This window comes from Microcebus murinus, chromosome 26 (genome assembly GCF_040939455.1).
Source record: "Microcebus murinus isolate Inina chromosome 26, M.murinus_Inina_mat1.0, whole genome shotgun sequence".
Lineage (NCBI taxonomy): Eukaryota > Metazoa > Chordata > Mammalia > Primates > Cheirogaleidae > Microcebus > Microcebus murinus.
In genome coordinates, this window is record NC_134129.1 from 17,448,981 (window position 1) to 17,471,795 (window position 22,815).

Below are 22,815 nucleotides of genomic sequence, written 5' to 3' on the forward strand. Positions count from 1 at the left end.
GGCCAACTAAAACTATATAGAAAAAAATGAGCCGGGCATGGTGGTGCATGCCTGTAGTGCCAGCTACAACGGGAGGCCAAGGCAGAAGGATCGCTTGAGCCCAGGAGTTTGAGGTTGCTGTGAGTGAGGCTGATGCCACGGCACTCACTCTAGCCTGGGAAACAGAGTGAGACTCTGTCTCAATCAATCAATTAATTAATTAATTGCAAAGTATATTTTTTGAGTCTCTGCTTTCAGTGCTTTTTAGCTGTGTGCCCCAAAGTAGGATTGCTGGGACCATAATTATGGCAGATGTTGATTTTCTTGATGATGTCATGGAGGTGAAATTTATTATCAATAAAACGAAAGATAGTACTCGTAATTGCAAAGTATATTGTTTGAGTCTCTGCTTTTAGTGCTTTTTAGCTGTATGCCCCAAAGTAGGGTTGCTGGGATCATAGTTATGGCAGCTGTTGATTTTCTTGATGATGTCATGGAGGCGAAACGCATTACCGATAGAAAGAAAGACAGCACTCCTACTTGCGAAGCATAGGAATAGAATCTGGCTTCCCAGTCTTTGAGGAGGAGGAGAGGAAGTGGAAGTTCATCGCGGAGGACAGGGCACCGCGGTGACATCAGGCCTGTCGTGGGGCGCATGTGATTCCAGAGGTCAGCCAGAGGATCCAGACGGCGCAGCCCGCCGGGCGCCAGGCCATGCTGCACTACCTGCTGCCCTGGGTGAACAACATCGAGCTCGTGGACCCGAGGCCCTTGCCCTCCCCCAGGCGACACGAGGACGACGAGGACGACGCCCTGAAGGACCGAGAGCTGATGGTGACGAGCAGGCGCTGGCTGCGGGGAGAAGGCTGGGGGTCGCCCCAGGCCACGGCCATGGTCCTGAACAACCTCATGTACATGACGGCAAAGGTAAAGTTATTTTTTATTTTTATAATTTATTTTATTTATTTTCCTTGCATCAGCTAAGCTTTATACATTTGCAAAAAGGTAAAGTTAAATTGGGTTTTGTGTTTGCTGTTGCCGCCCCAGAATGAGCGAGTTAGGAGTTAAACCCGGTTGGAAACCAGTGTGGAGATCAGATGATCCTGCCATAACCAGACAAAATTGCATTGTACATTCCTCACTTTAAAACAACTTCTCCCCCCATAATATGCCGGAAAAAAAAAACAAAAAAAAACCCAGTTAATAAAAATAAATAAATGTTGAAGACAAAAAAATAAATAAATAAAACAACTTCTCTTGATCTGTTTCATTGGGATGAAAAAAAAAGAAACAAAAGAGTTTATAAAAATATATTTATGAATTTTAATAGGCCGGGCGCGGTGTCTCACGCCTGTAATCCTAGCACTCTGGGAGGCCGAGGCAGGAGGATTGCTCGAGGTCAGGAGTATGAAACCAGCCTAAGCAAGAGCAAAACCCCGTCTCTGCTATAAATAGAAATTAATTGGACAACTAAAATATATATATAGAAAAAATGAGCTGGGCATGGTGGCACATGCCTGTAGTCCCAGCTACTCGGGAGGAGGCTGAGGCAGGAGGATCGCTTGAGGCCAGGAGTTGGAGGTTGCTGTGAGCGAGGCTGATGCCACGGCACTCTAACCTGGGCAACACAGTGAGACTCTGTCTCAAAAAAAATATATATATATATATATTTATAAATTTTAATATATCTTATAAAAATGTAAAATTGAAAAAAAAATAAAACAACTCATTAGACATAAAATTTCATTTTTTCTTTTCTTTTTTTATTTTTACTACATACATGATGGGTGATATTTATCCTTTAGATATGTTGAAAGAAGTTATTGCCCCTTCTAAAGTGTGGGAAAAAATTAGAGCTAAGTGTGAAAGCGTCGCTGCCTAACGTCTCGCCGTGTGGCGAGTCTGGTCCTTAGTAGACGGTCCCTCCTGACGTCCCTCTTGTGTCCTGCGTCCAGTACGGCGACGAGCTGGCCTGGTCGGAGGTGGAGAACGTGTGGACCACACTCGCGGACGGCTGGCCCAAGAACCTGAAGATCATTTTGCACTTTTTGATCAGCATCTGCGGGGTGAACAGCGAGCCAAGCCTCTTGCCTTACGTGCGTATTCAAGTTCATGTAGCTTTTTTTTTTTTTTAAATAATATATAAAAACCATATATTTACCAAATGTCGTATCAGTGCGTGGGCAGCAGTGCCCGGCAGGGGTGAGACAAAGGCAGGACATGAGGACAGACAGGAAGGAGGTAGCACGTGGATTTGTTCCTTGATTCCTTGAACAAATGTCATCCAGCCTGGCCGGGCGCGGTGGCTCACACCTGTCATCCCAGCACTTTGGGAGGCCGAGGAGGGAGGATCGCTCAAGATCAGGAGTTCGAGACCAGCCTGAGCAAGAACGAGACCCCGTCTCTACTATAAATAGAAAGAAATTAGCTGGACAACTAAAAATATATATATAAAAAATGAGCCGGGCATGGTGGCGCATGCCTGTAGTCCAGCTACTCGGGAGGCTGAGGCAGGAGGATCGCTTGAGCCCAGGAGATTGAGGTTGCTGTGAGCGAGGCTGACGCCACGGCACTCACTCTAGCCTGGGCAACAGAGTGAGACTCTGTCTCAAAAGAAAATGATGTTTTTCCACTTCATTCATATAGCATACTAGCTGTTTTAAAACTCACAGTACAAATCTCAACTCATGTAGTCCTAGCGGCTCAATGAAGCGGGTGCTGACACAGTCCCCATCTTAACAAACAAGAAAACTGAGAGTCACTTCCCAGATGACACTAGCTAGTGTAAGTGGTAGATCCACGTTGCAGGCTGGGCAGTGCAGTTCAAGTTCAAGTTCCTCGCTCTTAACAACCACTCTTGTTGAATGAATACAGGGAGTGGGCAAGGCAGAACGCAAGATAAATCCTGGGTTTTTGAAGGCTGGCTGACCGAAAATCAGAGGAAAATCCAAGAGCAATACCAATGAAAAGCTTTTCCATCAAAAAAGAAATTTTTATAGGAAAGCTAATTTATTTTATTTTGTTTTTTTTTTTAAATAAAAAGAATGGGCCGGGCGCTGTGGCTCACGCCTGTAATCCTAGCTCTTGGGAGGCCGAGGCGGGCGGATTGCTTGAGGTCAGGAGTTCAAAACCAGCCTGAGCAAGAACGAGACCCCGGCTCTACTATAAATAGAAAGAAATTAATTGGCCAACTAATATATTAGAAAAAATTAGCCGGGCATGGTGGCACATGCCTGTAGTCCCAGCTACTCGGGAGGCTGAGGCAGGAGGATCGCTTGCGCCCAGGAGTTTGAGGTTGCTGTGAGCGAGGCTGACGCCACGGCACTCACTCTAGCCTGGGCAACAGAGTGAGACTCTGTCTCAAAAAAAAAAAAAAAAAAAAAAAGAATGCAAAAAAGCAAACGAGGTGCATAAAGTTGGGGGACCCATTAAACGTTCCGATCATCCTAATGGGATCTGATATTGGGGTTTCGAGGGGGGACAGTGTCGATAAAGCTGATTAATGTCTCCTTGACCATCAGCAGGCTCAGATCAGACCGTGCTCATTCACGTCCCCACTTAACGCTGGACTTTGATAAAATTTGCCTCCAGACAAATGGATGGGGTGCGACCCCTGCTTTTCCTGTTCTGACCGCTTGCTTTGGGGACAGGTGAAGAAGGTCATCGTGTACCTGGGCAGAGACAAGACCATGCAGCTGCTGGAAGAGCTGGTGGCCGAGCTGCAGCTGACGGACCCCGTGAGCTCGGCGGTCACCCACACGGACAACCCGCCCTACTACCGCGTCACGTCCAGCTGCAAGGCCCCCTCCGTCACCTCAGGTAGGAAGGTGGCTGCAGCCGGTGACTCTGTGACTATGCGAGACACTAGCCGTGTTGGTCTGTTTTGTCATGGTAACCGTTATCTGCAGCATGTGTCCTGCAACGTCATATTGTAAGCCTCACATGTACACAGTGACATTTATTTTAAAAAAAAAAAAAACTTATTTGTGGCTCTCGCCTGTCATCCTAGCACTCTGGGAGGCCGAGGCGGGAGGATCGCTCAAGGTCAGGAGTTTGAGACCAGCCTTGAGCAAGATCGAGACCCCGTCTCTACTAAAAAAAGGAGAACGAAATTAGCTGGACGACTCAAAATATATAGAGAGAAAAAATTAGCCAGGCACCTGGCTGGTGGCACCTGCCTGTGGTCCCGGCTACTCGGGGAGGCTGAGGCGGGAGGATCGCTCAAGGTCAGGAGTTCGAGACCAGCCTGAGCAAGAGCGAGACCCCGACTCTACTAAAAAAACAGAAAGGAATTAATTGGACAACTAAAAATATATAGAAGTACAAAATTAGCCGGGCACGGTGGCACATACCTGTAGTCCCAGCTACCAGGGAGGCTGAGGTAGGAGGATCGCTTGAGCCCAGGAGTTTGTGGTTGCTGTGAGCCAGGCTGAGTTTTTAGCACTCCAGCCCAGGTGACAAAATGAGACTCTGTCTCCAAAAAAAAAAAAAAAAAAAAACTTACTTTATATCAAAAGAGAAGCTTTATGACATTGTTCATTTAAGCAAGCATTTGTGGTGTCTTTTAAGTATCATTATTGGAGAAAACAAAAACAAATGCAAGTTTTTCATGGTGATTAATTTGAAGAGACTTTATAAATCCTCATATGAGTACAGAAATTCGACAATGTAAGGAATCCTATTACTATAGAGGGAAATAATATTTGCATACTTATTCAGAGCTGGAATGTAAATTCATGTATCCCTATACAACAAATGCAATTTTAAAGGAATATAATTAGCATGTTGATTTCAACAGTAAACATTTTCTAAATTTATTTGTGTAATTTCACATTATAATTATTTGGATATATCTTATATATCATATATAATCAAATGAGTATATATTCTTATATATATATAGTTATAATTATTATAATAATATTTTTAATTAAAGAAACTGTGTCCCTAACAGAATAACTTCCAATGAAATTCAGTACAGTATCTAGGCTATTGTAGATGAATTTTCTGTGAAACTCTTTGTCACGCAGTCAATATTAAATGTTTTTTATCATGTTAATAACAATGTTATCTGTATAAATAGAGATATTTTAAATTATGTATTCATAATTTTGTTATCTGTTTTCATCTCTTAGTCTTTTCTGCTTTCTAAGGGATGTCTAATAATGCATCTATGGAATTTTTTCATATCTGCTAGAATGTTTTTAATTCCAAAGAGTTTTTTTATTATAATTTTTTTAATAGCACCGTATTCATGTTTCATGTTGGACTATCTTTTTGTGTATCTGATAAAGTTATAAAGTTTTCTTCACACAACAGAAATCCCCATTTTCTCTATATTGTTATTGCTGATTTTTCTTTTCTTTTTTTTTTTTTCAAGAGACTATGTCTCGCTCTGTCACCAGGGCTGGAGTGCAGTGGCACAATCTTAGCTCACAGCAGCCTCAAACTCCTGGGCTCAAGCAGTCTTCCTGCATAGTTGGGACTACAGGCATGCACCACTATGCCCTGGCTTAGTGTCTTTCTCTCTCTTCTCTTCTCTTCTCTTCTCTTCTCTTCTCTTCTCTTCTCTTCTCTTCTCTTCTCTTCTCTTCTCTTCTCTTCTCTTCTCTTCTCTTCTCTTCTCTTCTCTTCTCTCTTCTCTTCTTTTCTTTTCTTTTTCTCTCTCTCTGTCTCTCTCCTTTCTTTCTTTCTCTCTCTCTCCTTTCTTTCTTTCTTTCTTTCTTTCTTTCTGTCTTTCTGTCTTTCTTTCTTTCTGTCTTTCTTTCTGTCTTTTCTTTTCTTTTCTTTCTCTGTCTCTTTTCTTTCTTTCTTTTTCTCTTTCTGTCTCTTTCTTTCTCTCTCTCTTTCTTGAGATGGGATCTCACTATGTTGCCCAGGCTCATCTCAAACTTTTGACCTCAAGTAGTCCTTCTGCCTCAGCCTTCCAAGTAGCTGTGCTTTGATTTGTTTTAGGAGAAGCTTTACCAATTCTAGATCTATATTTTGCTAAAGAGTGGAGTATTAACAGTTTGTAAGTTCTGTAAGTATATATGGAAATTGTCAACTGTGTCCTTTGTTATAGGATGAATTCAGTGACATCAGTCTGTGGGTCTTTTCTCCTGGATTAATCAGACTCCCCAGAGAAAACTATACGAGTCACCTGCCTACAATAACAATAGAGGGTGTGTGTGTGTGTGTGTCTATGGATTATATATATTTAGTCACACTCATACACACAGTCTTCAAGCCTCTAGAAGCCCAATGGGGTAAGAAGGATGCAGAGGGCTACAGTCTCAAATTTTAGCATCATATATATATATATATATATATATATATATATATATTTTTTTTTTTTTTGAGATAGCCTCACTCTGCTGCCCGGGCTAGAGTGCCGTGGCATCAGCCTAGCTCACAGCAACCTCAAACTCCTGGGCTCAAGCGATCCTCCTGCCTCAGCCTCTCCAGTAGCTGGGACTACAGGCATGCACCAGCATGCCCGGCTCATTTTTTTTTCTATATATTTTTAGTTGGCCAATTAATTTCTTTCTCTTTTTAATAGAGACAGGGTCTCGTTCTTGCTCAGGCTGGTTTCGAACTCCTGACCTTGGGCAATCCTCCAGCCTCGGCCTCCCAGAGTGCTAGGATTATAGGCGTGACCCACCGTGCCCGGCCTGTTCCAGGTTTTTAAATTGACAAGATTTGCTCTGTCTCGGATTCCAGGAACTACTTCCAGTAGCAATACCATGGTGGCTCCCACAGACGGGAATCCTGATAATAAGCCTGTCAAAGAGAACATGGAAGAAAGGTAAGCACTCCTGTGTTCTTCATTAGCCTTTCAGTTTCACACATACCGATTGTCATCGGAATAACTGATAATTTCTGCATTGGAATGTGTATTTTGTTGGGTTGAAATCCCGGTAAAGAAATATATTTCCGTATTGGAAATTTTTCACATTGATGGTTTCAATATTAGAGTTACTGCCGTGGAGGATTTTTTACATGCTCTTATGGATGAATTGGTGGAGTGTTGTGACCCACTTTTTGTGTTGCTTACAATTCTAGATGTTTCTAAATAGGTATTCTGCCTGTTTTATAGACCAGAACATTCTTAACCACACACACCTATTGGAGTGGGGAAAATCTTTAGGTAGAAATAATTGACTAAAAGCTTAAGCTTTTGAATCATAAGGTGGAGATGAATACATATCATAGTCAACCTTGGTTAGTGCTTTGTGTACTTGTTGTTTTTTGAATGTACAAAGTGAAACATAAAGTACAATGCCATTTTCCTGTGACCTGTGACTAACTTCAGTGATCGTTCCCATAGCTACGTGCACTTGGACATCTACGGCGGGCTGAACAGTCATTTGAATCGTCAACATCACAGGCTGGAGTCTCGATACAGTAGCAGCTCTGGAGGATCTTACGAAGAAGAAAAAAGTAATAAATTTCAAATGTCTTTTATGTAACTAACTTGTAACAGTGTGGTGTACTGTTAGTTGTGTTAACGTTAGTAAGTTTTTCTAGCAGTTTTTTTGTTTTTTGGTTTTTTTTTGGCACTGCTGACAGCTGGAGTAAATTGTTTCTAGAAAGAGTATTTCACTGCCACTAATGGTGTTCCAACGTAATCAGAAATGTCTCAATTTTAAGAAGCAATATAAGTGGGGGGATTTTTTTTTTTTTTTTTAAAGAACAGGTTCCCTCTAGATAAATCACAAAGAACATAAAAATTGGTTCTCAGGCAGCATCATAGAACAAACATGGGACTCAGGCTGGTTTTCTTGAACAGATTTGCTCTTTCTACACGGATTCACATTTTGCCAAAAAGGTTTTTCCATTGCAACGACAAAGTGGATAATCTACCCAAGTCTCACTGTAACATTAAGGTAGGGGGTAGTAAATAGCACAAGCTTTCAGACTGGGAAGGGAATCTAAAGATGATCTGGTCCAATCTCCTCATTTTGTACATGATGGAACTGAGGTCCAGAGAGGTTAAGTGACTTACCCATGTCACACAGAATTCGTATTTCCTGACGTCATTTTAAACTGCACCCTGCAGCCCCGCTGTGGTAGGGCCGAATTCATTCCAATATTAATTTGTGTTGGCCCTATCGCAGGAAATTCAGAACTGAATGAATGACTTACCAGAAGGCCTTTTGTTACAAGGCAACTTTGCTTATAATGTGGTCTCCTGGCTTGGACATCAATTATGAATCACAATGAAATGCTAATGTAGTTTTGCTTCAATATAAAGGATGGAACCTAAATTTCTCTCTTTCTCTCTCTCTCTCTCTCTCTCTCTCTCTCTCTCTCTCTCTCTCTCTCTCTCTCTCAGATTTGCTTAATTTGATAATAATCTATACACAGGTCTTCCTAGCAAAACATATGTCAAAGTAGTGGGAAATAATTTTTTTAATCCAATGCTATAAAATAGTTGGTGTCTTACTAGAGTTTGCTTATACTGGCAGAAATTAGATGGTGTAGAAAATGAGATCATTTTATCTTGATAGGTGATTCAATGCCACTTTATTCTAATTGGCGACTGAAAGTGATGGAGCATAACCAAGGAGAACCACTGCCCATGCCACCAGCTGGAGGCTGCTGGTCACCACTGGTGGATTACGTGCCTGAAACGTCATCACCTGGATTACCTCTTCACAGGTGGACTATAGCGTCATTCCTATCTCTGCGACTCGAGTTGCTGCTGAACTCTCAGCTTTCTTTATGCCGGCTAACAACACAGAACGAGAGCAATCTTCTTGATTGAGCTACCACAACCCATGAGAGTCATGCGTTTAGATGTGAAGAAATCTGAAAAGCTCAGAATTCGAACTGTATAAAATGAGTATTATTAAATCTAATTCTGCTGCTGCTTTTTTCTGGGTGTCTGGCCTAGTTACTTGACCTTTCTGGGACCCAGTTACTACCTCTGAAAAAATATGGCTTTCTTGGAATAGGCACTATTATTTCCAGTTGTGTTAAACTGAATTCTACTTAGCAAAACCGCAAGAGAACAATTACTGCATTCTTTTAAAGTTTGTTAACGCACTGAACAAATACTGAACACCTATGTGGCAAGCAGTCTGTTAGGTCTCAAGGTTGAAAGATGAAAAAAAATATGGCTCTAGACTTCAAGGAGCCCTTACCCTGCTGTTTATTCTATCACTTTAACTTAGTGGTCGATGGGTTCTTCGGCTATATTTGTCTTTCTTCTTTTTGCCTTGATATGTTGTATTTTTCTGTGAAATACAATATTGCAGTCTTCAAGGAATTTGGTATAGACTTTCCTCTAGGTTTCCTCAGATCCAGTAAAGCATTTACAATACTGTCGTTGGTCCTAGGTGTAACATAGCAGTGATCCTCTTGACCGACCTAATCATCGATCACAGCGTGAAGGTGGAATGGGGAAGCTACCTCCATCTTCTTCTTCATGCAATTTTTATAGGTAATACATATCTGGTTGTAATTCCTTCGCTTCATATTTGTATGGCAGTATGGTTTTAAAGAACGGTTTCTACATGTCTCTGTTATCTGTGTGTTACTTCCGTGATGCTTTTCACTACGATTCTGCTGGCCTGGTGGGGAGTTACTCCTTGGATATCTCCTGACCACAAACATGGCTGCCGCCCTCGTTTCCGGTTCCGGCCTCTGGCTTCCGGTTCCGGGTTCCGGTTCCGATTCTATGGCCCCTCCCACTCCACACACACACATACACCTGTACACTCTTAATTCTGTATCGCTAGCAAGAGTAAAACTAATAATGTACCTCTGGGACTGGAGACTTTCACACAGAGAGTGAGAAATGGAAATAAGTTCTCAATATTTTCTAAAAGAATTTGATTTTTAATTTTTTTATTTATTATTATTTTTTTTATATTTTTTTTCTTTTTAAATTTTTTTCCCCCCACTGGAAAGTGCTTAAGCAAGGAATTTGAGTTTTAGACGTCGATGATGGCTCCTGAAACTCCATTGTGTCGCCCATAACAAACACATTGGATCTGCACATCTAGAATACCTGCGATGCTTATGGGATTAACTTCCTGGAGCAAGTCAGGACAGCCATCTTATTCTAAGCCATCTTCTTATCAGTTTCCCTGATGTGCACCCTCATTTACATGTGTATTACATTGTTCCTTCAGTTAAGCAAACATTGGCTGACTTTCTATGACATGCTAAGCACAAAGAATGGCTGCCTTTTTTAAAAAATTTTCATTTCCATCTGGTGTTAATGTATTTGTAAGAGATCACTAAATTTTAGGCATGGAACATTTAAAACTTACGTTAATTCTCCCTAGTACTGTAGGACAATAGGCTACTTGTAAAGTGTGTAAGAGCTCTAGGCCAATAAAAAAAAACTTTATAATGCATCATCTTCCACGAAATCTTTCATTAAGATATAATCTCTGCTTTTCTTTAAAATATGAGTTTGGTAGAAAGGATACTCATTAGTTCTCTTTATTAATGATGTTTTCTGCTGTCCGTTCTAGGGTTTGACCACTGCCACCCTGAGGTGTATGAACATTGCAAACGCCTGCTTCTGCACTTATTAATAGTAATGGGATCCAACAATAACATCCGAACTGTTGCTTCCGTCCTTCTCAGGAACAAGGAGTTTAATGAGCCCAGGGTGCTGACTGTCAAACAGATCGCACACTTAGATTATACTTTCACAGGTATGTGCTTTACAAGTACAATTTGAAAGTAGAGTTATACTTCCTTAATTGGGAATCCCGCACGAGAGAAAGTCAACTGGAAAAAAAGTCGAAATGCGGCTGGGCATGGTGGGTGGCTCACACCTGTAATCCTAGCACTCTGGGAGGCCGAGGCGGGAGGATCGCTTGAGGTCAGGAGTTCGAGACCAGCCTGAGCAAGAGCGAAAGCCCATCTCTACTACAAATAGAAAGAAATTAATTGGCCAACTAAAAAAATATAGAGAAAAAATGAGCTGGGCATGGTGGCACATGCCTGTAGTCCCAGCTACTCGGGAGGCTGAGGCCAGAGGATCACCTGAGGCCAGGAGATTGAGGTTGCTGTGAGCTAGGCTGACGCCACGGCACTCACTCTAGCCTGGGCAACAGACAAGACTCTGTCTCAAAAAAAAAAAAGTCAAAATGCTAGAGAACATTATTTTAAAATATAGTTGTATTATTTTAAGTACCATTTATATTATTTGTTAAACAGCAAAAGAAGGAATTAACCTTAGAGTATCTAAGCTTATATTGATTGCCTTTAAGGATCCTTCTCACACAAATTTTAAGTTCTGAATATGTAAATTGAGGATATAATGAAAGTGCTTAATTTATTGAGCACTAATTATGAAAATGATGTTGAACGTGTATTAGATTTCACCTCCTTGCAAGATCTGAAAACTGACAAAGACATTTAAAATTTTTCTATTCATTTGATTATATTTACTGCATTAAAAAGTTATATACATTTTGAAGTCGTGAGATGCCAATTAATGAGACTGTCATATAAAATTTATTTCACTGTCAATATTAATTTTTATTTTTGCAAACCCAGTCTTTTGTGGAAAAAAAAGAGAAAGGAAACTATTTAAACATTTTTTAAAGAATTAAATTTTTTCTTAAATTTTAAACAAAAAAATAAAAATATATAAAATGATCATTTTTTTTATACTATGTAAGTTGTATTTTCTTCTTTCCTAACTTAAATATTCTATTCATCAGTATCATCAGACTAATGACATATGATCTGGAAAATACTAATTTTTAGAAATTAAAATAAAATTACCTTTTTTTCTAATCATATAGTGTCAGATAATGAGTTCATAAATTTTAAAGTTACTTACTTAAAACCACGTTGTTGGCCGGGCGCTGTGGCTCACGCCTGTAATCCTAGCTCTTGGGAGGCCGAGGCGGGCGGATTGCTCAAGGTCAGGAGTTCAAAACCAGCCTGAGCAAGAGCGAGACCCCGTCTCTACTATAAATAGAAAGAAATTAATTGGCCAACTGATATATATATAAAAAATTAGCCGGGCATGGTGGCGCATGCCTGTAGTCCCAGCTACTCGGGAGGCTGAGGCAGAAGGATCACTCAAGCCCAGGAGTTTGAGGTTGCTGTGAGCTAGGCTGATGCCACGGCACTCACTCTAGCCTGGACAATAAAGTGAGACTCTGTCTCAAAAAAAAAAAAAAAAAAAAAAAAAAAAAAAAAAAAAAACTTATTACCCTTTAAAACTATGGTGAAAACAAAAATGAAATAAAGTTTACTGCCTTTTTTTATGTGAAAGCACCTTTATTCAAAATTCTGTAGCTTCTTGTTTTTAAGGTTTCCTTTGTCTTTTTGTAAATATGGGCATTATTAACAACCTTTAACGGGGTGTGTTTAATAATTGACATACGTATTACAAATAGTCTTTAAAATAGTCTTCCTGTAAGTAAAAGGAAGCAAAAATTATAGAATATTTTCCATAAAAAATTAGTTTGCATTGTACCAACGTTGGCTTAAATGTTGACAAAATATTAGGAAGCTGCCACTTCCAACTGTGGGCAGCAGGTGGCAGCAGAGAGCTGTGCAGCGAACCCACATCCCTGAGTTTTCATAATCAGCTGGGAAAATGGTGCTTGCCCAAAACTTGCTCGCTATACTTTGGTGTTTATGGGGGTCGCCAGAGCCACTGGTGCACATCGTCTAGCACTGACAGGGCTCCTCGTGTGTCCCGTAGGAGTCTATAAGGAACGATCGTCAAGTGCTTTGTGGGGTTCACCTATGTCCACCTTTCTCTCTCAGCAGGCATTAACGATTTTATACCTGATTACCAGCCCTCCCCTATGACCGACTCAGGGCTTAGCTCAAGTTCTACCTCTTCCAGCATCAGCTTAGGAAACAACAGCGCTGCCATTTCGCACCTGCACGCCACCATCCTCAGTGAGGTCGACATTGCGGTGGAGCAGGACGGGAAAGTCAAAACCCTCATGGAATTCATCACCTCCAGGTACCACGTGCAGCCCTCCCCCCCCAAGCCCTGTCGGGGCTAAGTCGTTCTTTCATCCATCAGCTGTTGTAAGCCATATTCCTGTTCTCTGAAACGCCATTCGATCGAAATACACAGGTTTCTAGCGTGGAATATTTTGAAAACTCTGATGTCCCCAAAGGCCACCTCCTTTTGTACCCAAACGCAGTTACGCTTGACAAGGGCCTTCATCGTGTCTGGTTACCGAATGCCCAGAGAGCAGGCAGTGTTATCTGAATAGCTCTTCATGCTTTCATGAGCTGTGTTATCAGTCAGCCACCGAATATTTATTGATGAGCTGCTCCCTGCCAAGGCACTGTACATAGAAAAGGGAAACCAATGGGGAGAAAGGGCATGCCATTCCACAGCGACACCAGAGTCACCAGGGGCACGAGAAAGCGGAGTGTGTTTGGAGGTGGCGAGTGAGCTCTCTTACTGTAATGTTGAGACAAGACAGTTGTTCTGTCTAGACAGTTCTAGAAGGCTTGGAAGAGCTCTAGGGCCACGGAGCCCGGGCCATAAGGTTGTAGATGACAGTGAAAGTCGTTGAGCTAGGGGGAGGGTGTGAGGCATAATTAATTGATAGGGGGAGAGAATCGGCCCTACAGCAGTGCACAGGACAGATGGAGCTGGGACAGACTGACAGTCGCGTGGGTTGGGGGCAGGGTTCAGAGCACTTTGGGCCCCGGGTAACAAGGAGATTGACTGAGTGGTAGCCTGAGAATGCAAAAACATTTTAAGGAAAAAATCAAGGGGGCATTTTTCTGTCCCATGCTTTCTCTATAGTTTTAGCTAGTAAATTGTTTTCACTGCATTTAACCAGCAAAGTATTTTCTTTGCATTATAATCTAAATACAGTCTAGCCTCCACAAATCATGGTTTTTTTTGTGTTTTTTTTTTTGAGACAGAGTCTCACTCTGTTGCCCGGGCTAGAGTGCCCTGGCGTCAGCCCAGCTCACAGCAACCTCAACTCCTTAGCTCAAGCCATCCTCTTGCCTCAGCCTCCCGAGTAGCTGGGACTACACGCATATGCCACCATGCCCGGCTCATTTTTTCTATATATTTTTAGTTGTCCAGTTAATTTCTATTTTTTTAGTAAAGACAGGGTCTCGCTGTTGCTCAGGGTGGTTTCGAACTCCTGACCTTGAGCGATCTGCCCACCTCGGCCTCCCAGAGTGCTAGGATTACAGGCGTGAGCCACAGCGCCTGGCCTCACAAATCATGTTTTGATCTACAAAAGCAGTAACCAATACTCTTCTCACTTGGCAAAATTTGTCATCTTTTCCTACTCCCTCTGAGAGAATTTGGTAGATGTTGAAATTAGACCCTTCTCTGCTTGCTGTAGATCATTACATATTCATGTATCTAAATAGCAGTAGCAGACTGTGTTCTGATCTTTGATTTATTCAACTTTTGTCCTCTCTACTTGTAAAGGTACACAATTAGGCAAGTGTGAGTGCAACTGTTTTTTGGTTTTTAGCCATTTAAAATCCTGCCATCGGCCGGGCGCGATGGCTCACACCTATAATCCTAGCACTCTGGGAGGCCCAGGCAGGAGGATCGCTCGAGGTCAGGAGTTCGAGACCAGCCTGAGCAAGAGCGAGACCCCGTCTCCACTAAAAATAGGAAGCAATTAGCTGGACAACTGCAAATATATAGAAAAAAATTAACCGGGCATGGTGGCGCATGCCTGTAGTCCCAGCTACTTGGGAGGCTGAGGCAGGAGGATTGCTTGAGGCCCGGAGTTTGAGGTTGCTGTGAGTTAGGCTGATGCCACAGCATTCTAGCCCGGGCAACAGAGTGAGATTCTGTCTCAAAAAATAAAATAAAATAAATAAATCCTGCCATCAACTGTCATAATAATAAGTTAAAAACCCAAGGGAGTTACTTCTGTTCTCTGTTTTCAGAAAAAGAGGACCCCTTTGGAACCATGAGGACGTTTCCCCTAAGAATCCCAACATCAAGAGTGCTGAGCAGCTAACTACGTTTTTGAAACATGTGGTTTCTGTTTTTAAGCAGTCAAGCTCAGGTATCTTTTCATAAATGTTTTGAATACTGTTACATTTTAATGAGATGTATCTTAAGGTGATGTCAATTTCTGATAATACTTAGTTAGCAAAGAGTTGATAGTTGAGGCGTCTAAATGAAAGTTTCAGATGGTCTTTCTTTTTTAACTTAATGATAACAAGTAAGTTTTGTTTGGAGAAAATGAAGTTACTACTTAAAAATATGCGTGCTATCTATGAGATTCTGGGCTTCTAAGTGTTGTGTATGACAGGGTCATAAAACTACAATACAGTTGTATGTTATGAAAAAGTTACACAGAGGTGACAAACTTGAAAATTCTCTTTTATATTGTTACAGGCTTCTGTGATCTATAATTAATTAATTAGTTAATTTTTGGTGGCGGGTTGGTAAGGACTGGAAAACCTCCTAGACAAATTCTAAAAGAGCTGTAACCCTTGTGATCTCAAATTTAACACATTCTGATAATATTAATGAAAATTTATGTGTCTGAATCAGGGGTCCTCAAACTATGGCCCGTGGGCCACATTTATCTAGCCCGCCTGGCGTTTTTGCCGCCGCTGCCTGTCCTGCTTAGCAGCCGACTGGTCCCGGGCCCACAGTGCGCATGTGTGGAATGTGCCCGCACTCTCCAACGGTCTGAGGGACAGTGACCTGGCCCCCTGTTTAAAAAGTTTGAGGACCCCTTGGTCTAGAACAGTGGTTCTCAATGGGAAGTAATTTTGCCCCTTAAGGGACATTTGGCAATGTCTGGAGAGATTTATGTCCCAATTGCAGGTTGGGACATGGAGTTGCTACTGGCATCTAGGTAAACATCGTACACTGCCCAGGAGTGTACAGTTCAAGAAAGAATCATCTTCATCTGGCCCAAAATGTCAGTAGTGCCGAGTTTGAGAAACCCTGCCTGGTCTCCAAGATTGTTTCCCTAGAGGTTAGAAAAAAGAGCCATCTGAAATGCAGATGGAGTTTAATCAAAGAAAAAGCATTGACTTGCAAAATCTGAGTGTCTATCTAGTTGGCCAGGTAGTGTGCTAGCTCTTGGCTTTCACATGATTAGCTTCTGATCATAACCTCTACACGGTATTCTAAAAAAAACTAGTACCTCCTGCTTGTTTTCGCAGAAGGAATGCATTTGGAACGCCACCTTAGTGAAGTCGCTTTGCAAACAGCACTTTCTTGTTCCTCTCGACACTATGCTGGGAGATCCTTTCAGATTTTCAGGGCCCTAAAGCAGCCTCTCTCTGCAACAACCCTTTCTGATGTTCTCTCCAGACTGGTGGAAACCGTAGGAGATCCAGGAGAAGATGCACAGGTATTTGATTCCATTCTTCCAGCAATCCTGGTTGTCAAGGGTTTATTGCCAAATACAGACCGCTGCAGCTAGGGCAAGATAGTGGTTATGCAGAATGGTTAATGCCAGGTGTTCACCAGCAGGCAAGGAATTAAGAGACAAAAGTTAAGTTTTAGAATCAATACTTAATAACCCACTAATTAAATAAGTCTAGTGCCTGTCTAGTACATATACACATCCCTGGATATTGTCTTGCAATGACCACAAAGTAAAAGCGATGAGAAGTGAAATTTAATTGTAAAATGGAATGTTGAATTTCATTTTTTTTTTTTCAGAAAATTAAGTGAACTACTAAACTAGAGAACTTAAGTTTATACAGGCTAATGATTTTATTAGCATTCTTTTAGACACTGGGGAGACTGTAATGAACAAGACAAGGTTCCTGGCAGTTTGGAGCTCGTATTCTATTGTGGGAAACAAGCATTCAGTCCACCAATTATATATAACCTCATTTATCTCCATGATAGATGCCGTGAGAATAGTAAGTTAGAGTAAAGAAGTAAAGAGTGATGGGGGAGAGGGAATTATTTTTTATATGTGATAATCTGAGAAGGTGATTTTTGAACACTTGCTGAAATAAAGGGAGTCCTGTTACGATCTCGGGAAGAACATTTCAGGCGGAGGGCAATAAGACTAACAAGTGCAAAGGCCCTGCGGCAGAAGCAATGGGCTTTTTTGAGGAACACCAGGAAAACCAGCATGGCTGGAATATATTGAGGGGATTGCAGGAGGTTGATCGGGCAGGTAGATCCAGATCATGTAAGGCCTAGCAGGCCCAGGTGAGAGGTGGGACCTCACTCTGAATTGATGGGAAACCACCCAGAGGATTTTTTTTTTTTTAGAGAAGGAGGGTGATGGGTGTGATTTGTTTTCTTAACTCAATCTAGATGAAGTCCTTAGGACAGGCATCCTCAAACTGCGGCCCGCCGAGGACATTTATCCGGCCCGCCCGGTGTTTTTGCCACCGCTGCCTGTCCTGCTTAGCAGCCGACTGGTCCCGGGCCCACAGTGCGCATGCGTGGAATGTGCACCCCCACTCTCCAACGGTCTGAGGGACAGTGACCTGGGCCCCTGTTTAAAAAGTTTGAGGACCCCTGGCTTAGAGAGGTTGAGCACTGAAGCAAGAGAGATCAGTTAGGAGGTTGTTGTAAGAGTCGCAGCTGCAGTGGTGGTAGATTAAGGGAAGTGTGGAAGTAGAGAAAAATGGTCAGATTTAGGATATATTAGGTCATTAAGTATGAAATGTCTGATTTCCTTAAGTGCTAAGTTTGACAGTTGATATCTCTGACATTTTACTTTGAAACTTCTTGGGTTGTTTTTGTCTTTTGTGTTTTTTTGTGTGTGTATGAAGATACATCTTCATTCTTTCAAACGCACATTTTGGCTTGTGATTATCTTCCAAATATTTTGTTTTTTAGAGCAATTTTTGTGAAAGCATGGATAAGTCAAAAATTCACGTCTTTTTTGAACATGAGTTCCATCATGGAACCAGCGCAGTGCAGAGAGTTAGAAATTCTATCAACGAAGTGTTTGGGACGTGTGTGGCCGATGAACGCACAGTCCATTGATGGTTTGAGAAGTTCGGTTCTGGTGAGTTTAATCTTGAAAATGAGCCACGTGGCTGACCTGAGACCTAGGTGGATGGATAATAATGAGCTGAAAGCCATAGTGGAAGCGAATCCATCTCAACCTACGTGTGAATTAGCAGCAGGGTTTGATGTCCCTGTTCCAACAATATTGGACCATTCGAAACAAATCATTAAGGTAAAGATTTGGGTGTATGGGTATCAAATGAATGAAATGAGCACCAGAAGGCACATCATCTCGAAGCTTGCCTTTCTCCTCTGTCACAACATAAAGACAAACCATTTATACACTGCATTGCTATGTGTAGAAAATGGATTCTTTTTGACAATTGCAAGCATTGGGCACAATGGTTGGATAACGACAAAGTGCTGAACACAGTCCAAAACCAGGTATTCATCAACAAAAGCTAATGGTGTGTGTTTGGTGGTCCAGCGCTGGAATTATCCACCACGGCTTCATGCAACCTGGTCAGTCGACTACAGCTGATGTCGACTGCAGCCATTTGGACGAAACGATGAGGATGCTTGTGATTAAGCAGCCGAGATTGGCCAGTAGAGACGGGCTGATCGTTTTGCAAGACAACGCTCAACCGCATGTCACACAGACAACCTTGCTCAAACTACGCGGGCTGGACTTGGAAACTCTCTGTCGTTTACTGTCTTCGCCAGACCTCGCGCCAACTGCCTGCCACTTCTGCCAGGCTTTGGACCACTTCATGCAAGGAAAAATGATCAGTTCTCAACAAGCGATGGGAATCTCCTTTACCGATTTCATAAACATGTTCATAAACATTTCACAAAAATGTGCGATTCTCAACAAACCATGGGAAACGCCTTTACTGATTTCATGAACAAGCTACCCTTAAGATGGCAAAACTGTGTCTTTGGTTTAGGCTCATACTTTGATTAATTGTGCTGCTTCTTGTTTGAGACAAAATGAACTAAACTTTTGGTTCAAAATCAGACATTTCGTATTGAATGACCTAACATTTTTTAAAGTAATATTTTCCAGTCTTGTTTAGACAGGAAAGAAAGAAACAAGGCTAGCTCCTTAGATGTCTGACCTGGAAATTTTGAGTAAATTGTGGCACCATTAGAATCAATTTATACCATTCCTTTGATGAGTTCTCATCAGTCAACAAGATCATGTTGCTCAAGAGTTTAATCATTTTGTGATATTAATGCGGAGTTTGCTCTATTTTTAACTCTCATCGGGAAATCCATTGTCATTTTTTTTTCCAGAGCATAGGTAATTAAAATCTGCCTTTTTCTCCCCAGGGATTTGTGATCGAGCTTCTCCTCACTTTGGAATCTGCAATTGATACTTTGGCCGAAACCATGAAGCATTATGATCTCCTTTCTGCCTTTTCGCAGTAAGAATTTAAACTAGGCAATCTATAACGTACACAGAACTCCAGTAGCTAAATGCGTGTAACCATAACAATATGTCATTCTGATACTGGTTGTGAGAATGAGACCCCCCAAATCAGATGGATGGTGGGGAAATGGGCCTCAGACCATGAGGACTTGTGAAAAAAATCCGACAGCCCGGCCCATGGGAGACCCACCCTTAACACATGGGACCTTCTCTCTGGAGTAGCCTCTCTTCCCATTTTCTCTGCCTTGCAAACCCCGCATTCACTAATCTTTCAAGTCCTACCCCAAATGTCACTTACTAGCTAAGCATTTCCAACTCTTCCACAGTAGAGCTCATTATTCCATCTTTGGGGTTCTCACGGTGGTGTTTTCTTCATATTTTAATAATAGCAATTAACAAGCTGTGAATGTATCCATTTGCTTATCTGTCTCCTCCCACGGTGGACTTTAAAATGTCTAGCCTTTTGCATACCGCTAGCATGTGCAGAAAACGTTCGGTCAATAGTTTCCTAATCGATGATAACTAGATTTACGGGAGGGAGAAGGAAAAACAAAAAATAATTGGTTGAGCTTTGTTCTCTTAAGAATAATGTGCCTTGGAGGGAAATAGCAATATCAGGACCATCAAGTCTGAGGATGAGACCAATGGGGTCTGCTTTGGACATGACATTTGCCTAAATCCCAAAGCTGAAAGTTGCCATTGATTGCTATGGCAAAATTTTCTTAGCAAGTCAAAGCTTATCCCAATTAGAAAGAAATAGCCACAGTAGAAAGGGTACTATTGTTTTATTTTTGTTTTTTTTGGGTTTTGGGGGTTGTTTTTTTTTTTTTCATTTTTTTAAGACAGAGTCTCACTCGGTTGCCTGGGCTAGAGTGCCGTGGCATCAGCCTCGCTCACAGCAACCTCCAACTCAAGCGATCCTCCTGCCTCAGCCTCCCGAGTAGCTGGGACTACAGGCACGCGCCACCGTGCCTGGCTAATTTTTTCTGTATATTTTTAGTTGTCCAATTGATTTCTTTGTATTTCTAGTAGCGACAGGGTCTCACTCTTTCTTGCTCGGGCTGGTCTCGAACTCCCGACCTTGAGCGATCCTCCCGCCTCGGCCTCCCGGAGTGCCAGGATCACAGGCGTGAGCCACCGGCTCCCGGCTGGTACTGCTGTTTTAATTTGGAGGACAAACTGAAATTGGTTGTTTTAATTTGGAGGACAAACTGAAATTTCAACGAAGTCAGGCACACTGAAAAAATCCTTTCCCTCTGGTCATCGCTACTATTCCTGCAGTGTTTTGGAAAGTGAGAATGAACGTGGCTTAAGAGGCCACTGTGTGCGTGCATTCGTCACCTCTTCCTTCTTTCTCTTCTTCCAAGAACCTCGTACCACGACCCCGTCATGGGAGACAAGTATGCAGCTAACAGGAAGAGCACCGGGCAGCTCAATCTGAGCACGAGTCCCATGAGCAGCGGCCGTTACCTGGGCGGCGACAGCAGCGCGAGAAGCAGCTCCTTGAGGCTGAGTTTAGCTGGCGACCGAAGAGGCGACCGGCGGCGGAGCAACACCCTGGACATCCTGGACGGGCGGCTCAGCCACGGCGGCGGCCTGGCCAGGACTCGAAGCCTGTCCTCCCTCAGGGAGAAGGGCGAGGGCGGCGTGCAGGGCGCCACCGAGCCCGCCAGCCTGATGGCCACCATCTTCTGGATAGCCACGTCCTTGCTGGAGTCGGACTATGAGTACGAGTACCTCCTGGCCCTCAGGCTGCTCAACAAGCTGCTGGCGCACCTGCCGCTGGACAGGCCGGAGAGCCGGGAGCGGATCGAGGTTGTGCAGGGCAAGCTGAGGTGGAGCAGCTTCCCGGGCCTGCAGCAGCTGCTCCTCAAGGGCTTCACCTCGCCGTCCACGCAGGAGGTGACGGTGCACCTCCTCAGCAGGCTCATTTCTGTCTCCAGGCACGCCCTGGTGGACCCGTCCCAGCTGTCAGGTGATGGCACCGGCACCCTTGCCCCCCACCCCCCAACACCTTGCATTTTAGGTAGCGAAGCGTTGCAAACTAACCCTCTGTTTTGGAGTCGACTCAGCTTTTTTTCTGCAAAGAGTTATTCGGGTTTTTTTTTTTTAATGTGTCGGGTAGCTTACATTATCTGGTAAAAGCAAAAAGCAGGCGTCCTTAAACTACGGCTTGCGGGCCACATGCGGCCCACCGAGGACATTTATCCGGCCCGGCCCCCCCCCCCATGTTTTTGCTGCCGCTGCTTGTCCTGCTGTGCGGCCGACTAGCCCCGGGCCCACAGTGCGCATGCGTGGAATGTGCACCCCACTCTCCAACGGTCTGGGGGACGGTAAACTGGCCCCCTGTTTAAAAGTTTGCACCCCACTCTCCAACGGTCTGGGGGACGGTGAACTGGCCCCCCTGTTTTAAAAGTTTGCACCCCACTCTCCAACGGTCTGGGGGACGGTGAACTGGCCCCCCCTGTTTTAAAAGTTTGAGGACCCCTGGCCAAAAATAAATGAAAAATAAAAATTGAGAAGCTCGAGTATCCTGGGAAATGAAAATGGTTTCTGTGAACCATCTTAAAAAAAAAAAAAAAAAATGCCTTTAACTTTTAAAATCATGTGCAATTAAATTGGTTATTGTTTGCTTTTTTTTTTGTTTTGTTTTGATAGGCTTTCCTCTTAACATCCTTTGCTTATTGCCTCACTTAATCCAGCATTTTGACAGCCCAACTCAGTTTTGCAAAGAAACAGCTAGCCGTATAGCAAAGGTAAGCAAATGTTACGGCGAAAGATAATGACATCACTGCGGGGAAATTGCTCTGTAGTTTATCAAGGGGAGGGGGGGATCTCTTTAAAAAAATCTTTCTACTGTCGCTTCCTGTGTGAATTTTGCATCTAATTTTTCATTCATTTTTTTATGCATATAAAGGAGTCATGCAGTAATGCTGTGAGTTACTGCTCAAATGACAGTAAATAACATTATTTCGTTAAGAGCGACACTCCTCTTGAGTCTGCATCTTTTTCTGCTCCTGTGTTCCCAACTTTATCCTCTACCTCTCTGTCAGTGTCTCCCTTCGTTCATTTATTCGCTACCAAGTGTTTACTGAGCCCTGGGTTAGGTGTTGCAAAGTAGGTAGAATACTTACCCTTGTGGAAATTATCATGGTTTGGAATGCAGTTGAGTAAATAGACAGTCACCAGAGTCTGGTAAGTATTTTAGCAATAGGAGGGCAAAATACTGTAAGAACATGCACAGCAAAGATCTTTCTGGAAGAAGTTGATAGCTAAGCTGAAATCGAAGGCTGAACAGGAATAACCAAAGAAAGATCTCTGGATGAGAGGCAAAGAGTGGGGCTAGGGGTTTGGAAGTTTTCCAAGCAGAAGAAATTGCGTGTGCAAAGGCCCAGAGGAAGGAAAGGGCATAAGAATGTATGTTGGAATTCTGAAAGGTCTCTCTCCCTGTATGTTTGTTTGCTTTTTTCCCTTTTAACACTCTTTCTCGTCATCTTCTCTCTGCTCCCTTCACTCTTTTTTTTTCTTCCTTATTTAG

General features: G+C 42.7%; 1 protein-coding gene and 1 pseudogene across 7 annotated transcripts in view; one reads left to right on the top strand and one right to left on the bottom strand.

The window, feature by feature from the left end:
* The window catches only part of FRYL (FRY like transcription coactivator), a 234,853-nt gene that overhangs the window by 169,364 nt on the left and 42,674 nt on the right, over nt 1-22,815 (top strand). For 6 of the 7 annotated variants that reach the window (XR_012915093.1, XM_075997948.1, XM_075997951.1 and 3 more), the window contains 14 exons: nt 647-906; nt 1,935-2,075; nt 3,630-3,798; nt 6,682-6,766; nt 7,289-7,401; nt 8,472-8,622; nt 9,303-9,406; nt 10,449-10,634; nt 12,715-12,919; nt 14,845-14,966; nt 16,084-16,274; nt 19,178-19,272; nt 20,645-21,252; nt 21,936-22,033. Coding sequence is in view for 6 of the 7 variants with exons in the window: in XM_075997948.1 (XP_075854063.1) it covers nt 647-906; nt 1,935-2,075; nt 3,630-3,798; nt 6,682-6,766; nt 7,289-7,401; nt 8,472-8,622; nt 9,303-9,406; nt 10,449-10,634; nt 12,715-12,919; nt 14,845-14,966; nt 16,084-16,274; nt 19,178-19,272; nt 20,645-21,252; nt 21,936-22,033 (2,528 nt within the window). In the remaining variant the exon portion in view is untranslated. The remainder of the gene's footprint in view (nt 1-646; nt 907-1,934; nt 2,076-3,629; nt 3,799-6,681; nt 6,767-7,288; nt 7,402-8,471; nt 8,623-9,302; nt 9,407-10,448; nt 10,635-12,714; nt 12,920-14,844; nt 14,967-16,083; nt 16,275-19,177; nt 19,273-20,644; nt 21,253-21,935; nt 22,034-22,815) is intronic. The other variant, XM_075997949.1, reaches the window with a different exon arrangement.
* Nucleotides 15,344-15,401, bottom strand: LOC142864767 (uncharacterized; annotated as a pseudogene).